Below are 14,134 nucleotides of genomic sequence, written 5' to 3'. Positions count from 1 at the left end.
ATTCCTTTTAATTCTCATTTTAATTCCTTTAATGATTTCTTCACTTGATGTCTTCTAAGTTTTTTAAGTGATTTCCTTAATTCCTCTAAGGTCTTACCATATTGATCTTATTAGTGTTTCCATCAGATAATCATTAGGCTTTAAGTATTAACATTTTTTCTCTGGATTGTGTTGTAACAAGTGTGCCATTGATCAAAACCATATAAATATATGTTTGAAAAATTGAACATAAAAACTTCTATTGGAAATACATTTTTTTAACGATGTAGGTAGGTGGTTTCTGCCTTTTCCGGATTAGTTCGTGTGCCCATAAATGAATATACTTACTAGAATTTGATAGGGTACCATAAATTTCATTCTAAATTTTTTAAATAACTGTAAGCTTGAGGCATAAATAAGTAGATGAGAATTGAAGGGATTTTGTAGTAGCAACTTCACTTAGTTCTTTGACTTGTAGTGTTCTGGCCAAAATACATTCTAGCAAACGTATTGCTTGTGCTGCCTGGAGATTTTCATACCTAGGCAGTGCACAAAAGGAGGATTCGGGAAGGGAAATGATAGGCCTTGTTGGATAAGTAGAAGATGGGAAATTGTACAAGGGAATATGGGAATGGAGATCCAACATAGTGCTATTGTTAAATACTCTTCTCAGGAAGGTCAGTTGTAGAACAGAATATATTTTTGTATTGAGGATCTGGATGTGTTTACCTTAAAACCACCCATGCCTGTGTGCTTTGCAGAAAGTGTAGGATTACACAAACACCAGCATGAAGAGAGCCTTTTAAAGTAGTAACTTCCAGTGATAAAATGTGAGTTGGTTTAATGTCAACATTCAACATTATGTTGTAGGCCAAGAATTATGACACTGCTATTCGTCATAGTATGCAGGAGGTACCTTACATATAAACTGTCATTTAATAAACATTTGTTATTTAATTTTAAAAAGTACCTTGTCTGGGACACCTGGGTGGCTCGGCGGTTGAGCTTCTGCCTTTGGCTCAGGGTGTGATCCTGGAGTCCCGGGATTAAGTCCCACATCGGGCTCCTTGCATGGAGCCTGCATCTCCTCCCTCTGCCTGTGTCTCTGCCTCTTTTTCCGTGTCTCTCATGAATAAATAAAATCTTAAAAAAAAAAAAAAGTACATTGTCAAGAAATATATTTATTCTATTAACTATATTTACATCCATTCTGTCTTCTGCTGTAGTCTGGTTTGCCTTATCACGCCATGGAAACTGCTCTCAGTGGGATCACCCATACCCTAAATATCACAAAATCCAGTGGATATTTAAAAATCTTTGGCCTCTTGTTACCTTTTATTGCACTGGAGCACTCTTTTTATAATTGTCTTTCCATGATTTTCTGGGATGTAAGACTTTCTTGATTTTCCTTCTTGCTCTCCATTTGCTTTTTTCTAGTTTATTTCGCAGGTTCCTCAAGCAGGCTCTACACCCAACCTGATCATGACCTGAGCTGAAATAAAGAGTCAGATGACCAACTGACTCTTAATTCTAAAAACGTTGTCTCTCCTCATCCTAGGGCTTCATTGACCCCTTGGATTCATAATGCCCTTCCATATCATCAACCCAGATGACTCTCCTGACATCTAGATCAGAATATCTGGCTGCCTTATGGACATCTCCGCCCAAATGTCTCCTCACATGTACTCTTTGGAACTGAGCTCTTGAGCTTCCCCTAACCTGCTTCTCCAGGTTTTTTCCTCAGTAAATGGCACTACTAGCTAACCTGTTGTCTAAGCCTCCAACCCAGAAGTCGTTCTTCATTCCTCCTTTATTTCTCATGACGCCAATTAATTCTACTTCCTAATATTCTACAAAAATCTGTGCACTTCTGACTCTCCTCAGTGTTACTGTCCTCACCCAACCAAATTCCCTGGCTTCCCTGGCTCAGAACGGTTTTGTGCCTGAGTTTTACTTTCTTCCCATGCATGCAACTCAGTGTGTTCGCAGAAGTGGTTCACCAAAAGTTCTAATCTCCTCATGGTGCCCTTGCTTAAAATCTTTCAGTGGCTTCACTTTGCTCTTGAGGTAAATGTCAGACTTCTTAACATGAATTATAAGGCCATTTGGATTTCATTGTCCCTTATCTATGTAGTCTTATCTCTGGCTCATCACCATAACACTAGCACACTACGCTAGGGCCTAATTTCCCTCTCAGAAAGTTTTGTGTTTCAAATATGTGGGCTTGCACTCTCTGACCTCTGCTTTCTTTGAATCCTCCACATGTTATTATCTCTGTGTGGACTCCTTTGCTTGGTTAACTCCTCAGCCTTCTCTGGTCTCACCTTTAAATAGCACTTCCTCAATGTGGCCTATCTTGGATCTCTAGATTAGGTTCTTTTACATGCTCAAATAGTACTGTATTTCCTTTTTCATGTAGCTTCATCACACCTTGATGCATGTGTCTGTCACAGTAAAGCTATTTTGTAAACTTCATAAGGATGGGGAGTCTTTACTATGGACTCTGCTTTCCTTATCCCTAGTGTCTGACTTACATATGAGCATATTCAGCATCTTTGAATAAGTTAACAATTTTGAGTTCTTGTTTCTGTGATTTCAAAATGCACTTGGTTTTTCTCTTTAGTGTCTCAATGAGATCCTGGAGTCGGCAGATGCACCTTTAGAAGTCACTGAAGGATTCATACAGTCAATTTCTCTGTCAGTTCCATGGGGCTCCTTGCTGCAGGATAATTGTGCACTGGAAGTGAAAGGGCTAGAAATGGTCTTCCGGCCTAGACCCCGCCTAGGTAGGTGTGTTATGTGTTTCTGTTCTGTTTGTTTCTATTTGTATTCTTCACAGATTGGGAAAGTAACCTAATTGCATTAAACCCGGTATTACTTAACATTATATTTGTGAGATTTTCAGCAGATAAAATATTAGGACTTGGGGGTGTGTGATTTTATATTTAGAGTTACTTCTTGCCTTACTTACCCATGGTAACTTTAGTATACTGATGATTTGGTTTAATTATTTGTTACCGATCATATAAAGTGACTGTTCTAAAATTTCAAAGTATTGTGCCAGAAACAAGGGAAATGCTTAAAGATTAATGGAGAAATGTTAAAAGGACTGAGGATTAGGTTTATAGGTGCTCTTGTTGGCCAAATCTGGAATAATGACAATAAGTGGATTATAAATTAAAAAAACAACTCTAAGTCCATATTGTTACAAATAAGTAATCCGTATGTAAGGAAGGCAGGAAGAAGGGAAAGCTCTGTATGCAGTAGAATATCTACTTACTAGAGTAGAAAAATTGATAGATCATCACCATGTTTTGGCCACCATGGTAAAAAAAAAAAAATTGGTACAGGTGGTAATCATCAATGAATGCTAATCTCATTTGGTGAAAAGTTGTTGAGGAACTTGATATTGAGATATATCAACATACTTCATTGATTACGTGTTATTTAGAGAGAGAAATGTTTCTTTGACGGTGGAGGAAATTGATAGTCCCCACAACAACCTAGTGATCAAACTTAATCTCATCAATAGTGAGCCAAACTGCCATGATGTATGTCCTGATGTGATGGCTGAAAAGGACACATCATATTATATACTGCTCTTGCTAAAAGTGCTTAATCTGAATCAAATCATAAGACTTCAAGCAAATCCAAAATAAGGGAAATTCTCTAGATTAACTGGGTGATACTCTTTAGAAGTTTCAGTTCATGAAAGACAAGAAAATAGAGTAATTGTGCCAGATTAAAGAAGAGTAAGACATGAGAAACTGCAGTAGATAATCCTGTGTTTTTGTTATGAAGGATGTTATTGGGCAGCTGGGAAATTTGGATGTGGAATGTATAGAAAATAGTATTTTGTCAGTGCTAGGTTTGTTGGGTGTGTTCATGTTATTGAGCATTTGCAGGGGAATGTTCATATTTCTAGGAGTTACCTGCTGAAGTATTTAGGAGTGAGTGAGTGGGTGTTAGGATGCCTGCAGTTTGCCTTCAGATAGTTCAGCAAAATAATGAGAATGGATGTGTATTTGTGAGTGTGTGTATAGTTTTGACGAATCTAAGTGAAAGCTATGCAGGTGTTCATTATACTGTTTTTTCACCTCTTCCTTAGGATCGAAAACATTTAAAAGGACAGTTTAAGAGGGAAAAGCTTTAAAGTAGTAGCAAGTCATTATTTATAGGTATATCCATGTGGTAGCTTTAGTCACATATATGCTGTTTTCTGACTTACCAAACACATATATAGTGCTTCTTGCATGCCAGATGCTGTTGTGGGTGCTCTGCCAATATTATTTTACCGTAGCTCTTTGAAATAGATACTGTTCTCTCCATTTTATGGAGCCAGACATTGAAGCACGGGTAGATTCAGTAACTTGTCCACAGTCATTGCTCATTAAGTGGAAACTTGGGATCTCAACCCAGGCAGTCTAGTTCTGGAGTCCCTTCTTAACCACTGTGCCCTGTTGTAGTTCAGATTTTCTACATTGGAGTGAGTGTGTGTGTGTGTGTATATGTGTGTTTTATAAGCCAGTAAGAGTCATGATGTAAATCATCTTAACTTCTGAATTTAAATTCTTTGAGTGGCAAGTGAAGTTGGTCAAGACATACTTGAGGAATGATAATCCTAAGTGTTGTCTGAAACACCAGAGTTTAAATTATGCTTACTCGAATTAATAGCCCCTGTACTTTGAAAATTGGTAGTCTGTGTGTGGAAATTCTCCTTGATAATGGCATTTAATTAACAAGAATATTTTATTATTTTTAACCATGATGAGTAGAAAGAATAATACTTTCTTATGGAAAATCAAATATTCTCCCTTGCTTGAAAAAATACTCTGTGAAAAGAGGTTTTAAATTCCATTTTGGAAGACAGTAATTCTAACAATCTCAGTTTGTTTTGAATAATGTTAAGGAAGTAAGTTCAATTCTCTGATGAGGGAATATCTGGAAAGGATTTTTCCCAGTTCATGTATCCCTCCCAGGATGTTCTTCTGTTTTATCTACATTTATACTGACCTTCTACAGCCTAGGTCAGGTGCCACCTTAACCAGATTTCCTGTTAACTTCAGTTTGTGGGAAGAATTAACCTCCTAATTTAGCTGCCAGTATTTTCTGTTGACATTGCATAGTTGTTTACTAATCCTTCTTAAACATCTCCTTTCTTTCACTATATTGTAGGCTCTCAGAGGGCAGAATTAACGATTTTTCTGTCCCTACAGCAGGGTCAGCTAACAATGGCCTACAGGCCAACTTTGATCTGACATTTTTTGTAAATAAATTTGTATTGGAACACTACCATACTCATTCATTTCCTTGTTCTCTCTGCCTGCTTTTGCACTAGAGTGAGAGAGTAGTCAGAGTAGACTGTAGGAACCACGGGGTCTAAACTGTTGACCATCTGATGCTCACCAAAAAATCTGTTGACCCCATTCTATAGTATTTTGAATAGTACCATGCATGCATTAAATACTTCTTGAATGAATTCATGAATTAATATTAGACATACATATCATTTAATGAGAGCACACATCTCTGTACTTATTCCTGTGATTTTTCGTTATTTCTTCTCAGTTATTCTAAGGTGATATTTAAATCTCAAGAGTAATTTTTAGATTATCGTATGCCTAGGTAATACTGTGATGTTAAATGTCTCTTGGAGGGTTAAGAGTTTATTTCAAATGTGGCATTTTAAGAAATAACTTTGTTGTAACTATGAGAAGTTATCTAGGATTAATCTATATTTTCTGCAGCAACTGGTTCTGAGCCTATGTATTGGTCAAGTTTCATGACCAGCAGTATGCAATTGGCAAAAGAATGTCTTAGCCAGAAATTAACAGATGAACAAGGAGAAGGATCTCAGCCTTTTGAAGGACTTGAAAAGTTTGCTGAAACCATTGAAACAGGTTTGGCATTATTGAGTATTTTAAAAAATTTTAGGGTTTGTGTGTGTGTGTGTGTGTGTGTGTGTGTGTGTGTAGGTGTGTGCACGCATGTGTGTGAATTAGTACTGTTATTTAATAAGCCTTGTATAAGGAAAATCCATTGGAGTGATTTTTTTTTTTTTTAAGAAGTTACTGTTCTCCAAAACTTTGAGATTGAGGTTATTTTAAATATATCCAATTTAATTTCATGTTCTTTCATTCCTTAGTTTCTACTATTTATTTTGCCTGTGTAATGAAGGGTTTAGATTTCAGCAGAGAGTGTTAGGCCTTGCCCAGGTGTCTGTTGAGGTGTGTTGGCGTGGGTGCTCAGTGTAAGACACAATGGTTTTTACCAAACTTAAGATTTTGGAATTTTGAAGGAAAAAAATACAACTTTTGTATTTTCTAAGTTCTGTGTAAGGTAGCATTTATTCCTTTCATTAGAAGTTTTTATTGAGTATATGTGCGGTGTCATGTTGACAGTTACCTGTTTGTTCTAGTACTAAGAAGAGTAACAGTCACTTTTATAGACACAGTCTTGAGAATTGAACACGTGCCAGACAATTCCAAAACTGGAACTGCGCTTGAGATTCGAATAGAAAGGTAAGATTTCTTATATCTGAGAATAAGTGGCCCTATTTCCTTTGATAAATAGTAAGATCTGACTTTCATCAGATACTTTTAGAGATTAGAAATGATGCTATTCAGTTACCATGTTGTGTGGTTTCTGGGTAAAGCACGGCTCTCCAAGATACATTTTAAGCCTATAATTGAAAACTTAAGGTACCAGTCGGGGTATAAGTATATAATACTGTGTGGAATTCAGAGCATATGATTCTCTTTTAGTAATATCAAGTAAAAATCATGAATAGATGAATACTGCTAAATTTAAGGCACTTCTGTTGGGAGTTTTTTCATATGAGTGACACCCTGTTTTGCCATGTCTCATTAACTCGAAGGGCTTCTTTGCTTTCCTGTGCTTGATTTAAGTGCTGCTTACATGAGAAAGGCTGACTGGTTTTCTTTGAGAGGATTCTATGAGAGTATCTTAAGGTCAATATGTGTGATAGTGATTTACTTAAAAAGAAACCACACTTAGTTTTCTGTGTATGCTCACTTGGAACCCTATATTATCTCCAAAACAGAGATTGATTCATATACATACTCCTGAGTGTCAATCTGAGGTAGTCACTGTTTTTTTGTTTTCATTTTTGGTGGGCCCAAAGCAAAGTTTATTTAGAGTACGGTAACATACAGATAGTACGAAGCACACAGAGTGGGAGGGGACCCAAGAGGGTTGCCCTTGAGGCAGTCAGTGTTCATCTGTGTCTTAATGTGATTTGAATGCCAACAGAAATGCATGGAATGAAGTGTGTGCACTGAGCACTAAAGACACTCTGTATAGGGATCTGTTGGGGGCTTTTCCAAATTTTAAGCAGATATGCTATGGTTTCTGTCTTTCTATCATAAAATTACCTATTAGTGAAATGGTTATTGTTAACAGATTTTTAAAATTAGGTTGCATTTCCTGAAATGGATGGTATATTAAAAAGTATGTAAAATTTCTTGTAGAACTATATTCTGTTTTTTGTTGAAACTGAAGTGTAGTCATAAAAACTCAGAGTGGTCATAAGAATTCCAGAAATGTCATTCATGTCAGACTTAATGACTTGGAGCCAAATGCTGTCTCACTTTACCAGGAGATATTCATAAGGGAGCACAGGAGTTGTTTTCCTTGAGGCTAACTTTAGGAAGTTATTAATTTTTTTCCCCCAATAGGAGCCCCATAAAATTATCCTTCTTGAGGGTGAAGTCTCTTGGACAAAACATTTCCTGTAGTAAAGCACAGTGATGCTGACCACATTCTAGACATTTCCTAAGGAGTGCCAATGCTTGAAAACACCTTTACTTTAAAAGTTACGTGTTTCTTTATATTTGCAAGTAGATTTTCGTAGGAGTTTATGGGATGCCTGGATGGCTCAGCGAGCTCTGCTTTCGGCTCAGGGTGTGATCCTAGAGTTCAGGGATCGAGTCCCACATCAGGTCCCTGAGGGGAGCCTGCTTCTCCTCCTCTCCCTCTGCCTATGTCTCTGCCTCTCTCTCTCTCTCTGTAATGAATAAATAAAATCTTAAAAAAAAAGTTTTATGCCAGTGCTTTTTTGTCTTGAACTTTTAGAACTGTCTACTGTGATGAAGCTGCTGACGAGTCCTCAGGAATTAATGTGCATCAGCCCACAGCCTTTGCTCACAAGTTACTTCAGCTCTCCGGAGTATCTCTCTTCTGGGAGGAGTTTTCTGCGTCAGCAAAATCTTCCCCAGTGTGTTCAACTGCACCAGTGGTGAGAAAAACAAAAACACCAAACACTAAATGATAAATCTTTAAAATTAGGGGTATTTGGGTGGCTCAGTCAGTTGAGCATCTGACTTGATTTTGGCTTAGGTCATGATCTCAGGGTTGTGAGATCAAGCCCATTATCAGGCTCTGCACTGAGAATGGAGCCTGCTTAAGAGTCTATTTCTCCCTCTTCAAAAAACAAAGAAAACAAAGTAAATAAATAAATGTTTAAAGGAGGACTATTAAATTGTGCTAGGATATAAAATATGTGTTAGTGAGTTTCCGGCTGATCTGAAGTTAACTAAAATATTCAGTAGTGGAGACCCACATTTCAGAATTTTTAAAATACTCATCTTTATGATCAGTGCCTTTTCTACCAGTGCTGGGTATAACATTGGGTACTGTGTCTTGAGGGGAAATGGTATTATTAACAACTAACACTCTTTTATTATAAAAACAAAAGCAATGTTCATATTTACCTTACAGAATGAATGTATTATTGAAAACTTATAAATCATATCTTAAAATGTTGTTATTAAGGAACTTTTTATTAATCCTTTCTAAGAGTAGAGTCCTTTTATAAATCAGTCCTTCCATAGTTTATCTTTTACATTATTTCAGATTTTCGTTATAGAATGTTGTTTTCTTATTGTTGTAATTTGAATAGATATTGTTTTTTTTTTTTTTTTTTTTTCATAAAATCCTTTTCCATGATTTTCCTTTATTACTACTGTGTTCCATGCTAGCTATAAGACACTGGTTTATTCATTGTCACATAATGAAATTTTTCATGTCCTATATTTTACTCTTCTTGACATTTGTATTTTGCATTTCAGTATATTTACACTAAGGTGTTTTAAAGAATTGCTTTATTCTTACTGCCTCATTGTAGGAAACTGAGCCAAAGCTGTCACCTAGCTGGAATCCCAAAATTGTTTATGAGCCACACCCACAGCTAACTAGAAATTTACCAGAGGTAGCACCCTCTGACCCAGTGCAGATTGGAGGGCTAATTGGTAGGCTGGAGTTGAGTCTCACATTGAAACAGAATGAAGTACTTCCTGGAGCTAAGGTCAGTATTTGTTTTATTTTCTATAGTTAAAAACAAAAGAAAAGTATAAGTATTCTGTAATGTGTGCAATGACCCACGGATTGACTACTGTGTGTTGTCCTGTAACTATGGCACCCTCTGTCCTGGAGTCTGTGTTCTTACTCTCTGCTGTCTCTGACCTTAGGTCTTAGGGCCTCATGTGAGGACTCTCTCTCACACTTGTGCTTAGGCTCAGGTGTTATTAGCAGTGTCTCCTGCACTCACTTTCCCCCATTCTAGCAGTTCAGAAACATTTGTGAGTTAATAAGGAATTTATTAAAGACTCTATCATAACATTCAGTTTAAAGGAGAAGAGATTTGGAAAGTAAGAAGTTGACCGTAGAAGGTGTTTAATTGTATGCATGTAAAAATGCCGCCTAGATGGGTTTTGAGCGAATGGCCGTTTTTATAGTTGTATAATATTTATGAAAAGAGATTTATCATTTTTTCATATCTCGGCTTTTTGAAGACACTGTAAAGACAACTGCACTTATTTTTCACAGAAAAGTATTGAATAGTCTGCTGGAGAATCAGGAAGCCTATATTTAGTCTGTTAAAACTGTTTGTGAAGTGTTATTTTTACACTTTGAAAACTAATTTTTTATATAATCTCTGTAAAATGTAGTTTAAATTAAGAAAATATCAGGATTTCATTTGTTTACCCACTGGGCTAACTAGCTATAGGTGTTTGAGGGACTACTGTATGCCAGGCTCTGATATAGACAAGAGTGGAATACTATCTTTGCCTTAATACAATGTATATAGTAAGGGGTGTAGAAATTGCTGTGGGGACCTGGAAGAGGGAGCAGCTGAGTACAGAGGATTGAGGATCTCCAGCAATCCATCCTTGGATTGGCAGGCCTGGCTATAGTTGGAGTCAGAGGATGGTGGTGATCAGAATGCCAACCTTCCTCTTGCTGAGGACTCCCTCTCCTTTGTTTACTGCTGTCTCCTACCTCAGGCAGTATGAAATCCTTTCACCAGGTCTTAAGCCTGTCATAGAATAACATGAAAGCCATATAAGTATGTTTAAACACTACAGGGAATCCCATGATTGGCTAATAACATCCTTCGGAACCTAACACACCCATGTCTCTGGGGAATGCATTAGCTATTTCTCTAAGAAGGAAGAACCACAGCAGTCACTTTTATAGTTCTGTTTTAAATTTTGTATGTTTGATCTTTGCACAAACCTGAACTTTTGCACATTATATGTTGATTTGTATAAGTACCTTTTAGATGTTACTTTTGGACAGATGTGTATTAGGTGACAAATGAACATCTGGAATTCTAGCATGGCATTTTTTGCCAGCTAGTATTTGATATTCGGAGATTGTACTCTCCTTGCCTACATGGTAACATTTGTGTAGTAACTTGAGTTTGAGTACCTTTTGTTCTTATTTAAGGAAAATGAAGGCTAAATGGAAAAATAAAAGTTCTAGATACTAGCTTTGAGAAACGTAAATCACATAAATACTGTGTAGTTAAAGGTGGCATTGGTTACGGATGCTCAGGTGTCAGATCTTTAGTCTCTCTGGGGTTCATTAGATCCACAAATCTTAACTGTGGGATCAAAATGTTATGAAAGATTTGGGGTGTGGCTCCTGGGTGACTGAGTCAGTTAAGCGTTGGACTCTTGATCTTGGCCCAGGTCATGATCTCAGGGTCATGAGATTGAGCCCCGGGTCAGGCTCCACACTTGGCATGGAGTCTGCTTGAAATTATCTCCCTCTCCCTCCCCACCCCTTGCATGTGTGTGCACATGTACTCTCTTTCCCTCTTAAATAAATTAATCTTTAAAAAAGATTTTTTTTTTAAAGTTCTCTGAGATGGTACCTATCCCAAATGATGTGTCAGCCTGATGTTCACATGTTCAGTTTTAGCATATACTTTCAGGAATGCATCATGTAAGAAAATAGAGGAACTGTATGGACTGAATTTATAGATCTCTTGTTTAGTTACTGTGTCATATTGAATTTGAAATTCGTTATTTTAGTTATGTCCTATCTTTTCTATTTCCAGAGGAAAGTAATAGGTACTTTGTTCTTTGTATGCCAAACTTAGGATGTGCAAATAATATTCATGAACATTAGAAGTGAAATTCTTGATCATTCATCCTAATAAAGGTCAGAGATTATGTTTTCAATACAAGAAATTAAAAATCAAATTTTAAATTTGGCATTTAAGGTATGCCTGGGTGGCTCAGTGGTTGAGCATAATAGGGCTCAGGTCATAATCCCGGGGTCCTGGGTTCGAGTCCCACATCATGCTCCCTGTGGGGAGCCTGCTTCTCCCTCTGCCTGTGTCTTTGCCTCTCTGTCTTTCATGAATAGATAAATAAAATCTTAAAAAAAAAAATTTGGTGTGTTAATCAGAAAGAGATTTTCCCACTGTCCTCAGCCTAAACTCTTTGCTAATTCATGGTCTGGGATGGCAGCCGTCAGTAAGGAGTCCCATAAAAGAAATCTTCCATGGGCAGCTAGATAGCCATACCCTGAGAGGATGAGGACTTCCCATCTGGGTCAGCCGAGGTTAAAATCCTGGCTCTGGGTCTGTAGATGGCCTTGTGTTGTAAATCTTTGTGAGCCTGTGTCCTTGTCTATAAAACAGGAACTTTATTAGAACAAATGGAAATGTAATAAAAACATAGTGCCCCAACACTCAGAAAAAGGTGATAGTGATGATTATTACTGGAGAATGTATTATATTCTCAGATCAAGGAAGCTTCTTGGCATTATCATGTAATATTTTGTTTTTACAATCAGAAGAAATCCCCCTCCTCCCAACAGGAAGATACCATTTTCCAAATATAAATGTATTAATTCTTTTTAAATTGCAAAATAGCATAAGGATAATAGGAGTGTTAGCATTAGAACTAAGAGGAGGAGAGTGAAAAGTAAGGTAGACATACTCACCTTGTTAAAATGTGATGTAGAAAATAGAGTAATTGCTCTGTCAGAATATATACTCCATAGGAATAGATATGAGACTTGCTGGGGCTTTTATTTCTAGGAGGATAAGTGGACAACGATTTGGAAATGAGCAAGGCAGTCCACATGGCACTCATTTCGTGGGCATCTCTGCTGTGGCCTGCGCTGTCCTGCCCAGCAGAGAGTAGGCTTTGTGGGACACTGGGCATGTGCAAGGGCACACTGTTGGTAGGGGAGGGCCTCACATGTTCTGCTAGGGAGTTTTATCCATGGGCAGACTTGGGAAAGCCAACTTTATTTGCTCTGGTTTGAATCCCACTTTGAGGATTATAAGTTGAGTCTTGAGATCCTGATGGGAATGTATTCTGTGCTACTATCTTCAGTGTCTTCCACTGACTGTGACACAGGGACTCCTCAAATACCTGAAATACTCAGAAAACTCAGACAAAAAGTAAGATATTGGACTTGCCAACGTGAAATTTCTCAGGAGTATTTTCCCTCTTAGAATAACAGTTTGGTGACCTTCAAGTGTTTTCATTTAGATTGAATTAGTGGAGGGAATCTTAGGTGAAGGAATCCGAGACTAATCAGTGTTCATCTCAGTACATTAAAGTATACTGGGATTTGTGGTGATGAGGTTTTAAAGAGTGTTTATCCTGAATGGCTTTTTTTTTTTTTTTTTTGAAGTTGGATATTGATGGACAGATAGACTCTATTCATCTATTCCTGTCACCAAGGCAGGTGCACTTGCTTTTGGATATGTTAGCAGCTATTGCTGGACCAGGCAAGTATGGCAATAGGCAACTCTGTTATTATTGTTTTTAATTATTTAAAACTTTTTAGATTCTGTGATTCCTAGCTAGCTGCTTAAAGCTACTACATAGCCCTTATTAATATTAAATAGTGGTAGTTCTGCGTTAACTGTGGCACGAAGTTGCTGTTGGTATTGGACAAGTGGGTTTTGGGAGAGAGATGATTAAGTAACTCCAAATTTAATTACTGTTTTGCTTTCCTTTCTATTCTTGTAGAAAATTCTAGCAAAATAGGGTTAGCTAATAAAGATAGAAAAAACCGACCCATGCAGCAGGAAGACGAATATCGAATTCAGATGGAATTAAACCGGTATTATTTGAGAAAAGATTCCCTTTCGGTGGGTGTGTCTTCAGAGCAAAGTTTTTATGAGACAGAATCTGCTCGTACACCTTCTAGCCGTGGTAAGCAACTAAAACAATTGACACTAGATTTCTACAGTGTCCTCCTAGAGCAAAGTAAACTTAATTTGGCTGTTGCGAAATGGAGTTTAGTAATGAAAGAACAAGTTCCATGCTCTAAGAAGAACATTTCTAAGTTGATGTAACCACAGCATTACAGGGAAGCACTGGCACAAATATCTTTCTGATTATGTATCTCATGTCTTGTAAATCAGGATTTTTAAAAAAATTTTTATTCTAAGGACAATTTACAAAAATGCAGATTTACACAAGATAAATAGGATAATTATTCATTTTTGTCAAATTCTTACATGCTTGTATAATGTATGGTTAGATGCCATTAAATATAAATCTTCTGTCAATTGTATATAGTCTTTACCCAGTTTACTTTGCATTTATAGGTGTTTTAGACTGTTTAAGCACTAATACCTTAAATAATAAGAATCAAGTACAGAATGTTGAACTCAATAAATTAAAAACTAAAAAATTAAAGTCTGTAAGAAATTTTGGCCATAATAAACCTCATTTGCTTGAGGGTAAAACAACCTCCAGAAAGAAGTGAAATGTAAATAGAATTCGAAATAATATATTCAGGTTTTTTTTTTTTTTTTTTTTAAAGAAAGAGTTGTATCCATATGAAACCAGAGATTACAAGATCTTTATACTATTTT

The 14,134-nt window shown here is 36.9% G+C and overlaps 1 protein-coding gene across 6 annotated transcripts in view; it reads left to right on the top strand.

The window, feature by feature from the left end:
* ATG2B (autophagy related 2B) overlaps window positions 1-14,134 on the top strand; it is a 70,864-nt gene that overhangs the window by 9,191 nt on the left and 47,539 nt on the right. For all 6 annotated transcript variants that reach the window (XM_038545658.1, XM_038545659.1, XM_038545661.1 and 3 more), the window contains exons 2-8: window positions 2,603-2,765; window positions 5,727-5,879; window positions 6,398-6,500; window positions 8,074-8,236; window positions 9,125-9,304; window positions 12,940-13,036; window positions 13,281-13,466. In XM_038545658.1, the coding sequence (XP_038401586.1) occupies window positions 2,603-2,765; window positions 5,727-5,879; window positions 6,398-6,500; window positions 8,074-8,236; window positions 9,125-9,304; window positions 12,940-13,036; window positions 13,281-13,466 (1,045 nt within the window). The remainder of the gene's footprint in view (window positions 1-2,602; window positions 2,766-5,726; window positions 5,880-6,397; window positions 6,501-8,073; window positions 8,237-9,124; window positions 9,305-12,939; window positions 13,037-13,280; window positions 13,467-14,134) is intronic.

This window comes from Canis lupus, chromosome 8 (assembly GCF_011100685.1).
Source record: "Canis lupus familiaris isolate Mischka breed German Shepherd chromosome 8, alternate assembly UU_Cfam_GSD_1.0, whole genome shotgun sequence".
Classification (NCBI taxonomy): domain Eukaryota; kingdom Metazoa; phylum Chordata; class Mammalia; order Carnivora; family Canidae; genus Canis; species Canis lupus.
The sequence above is the reverse complement of the archived record's forward strand: the minus strand, read 5'-3'. Positions and strand labels throughout refer to the sequence as shown.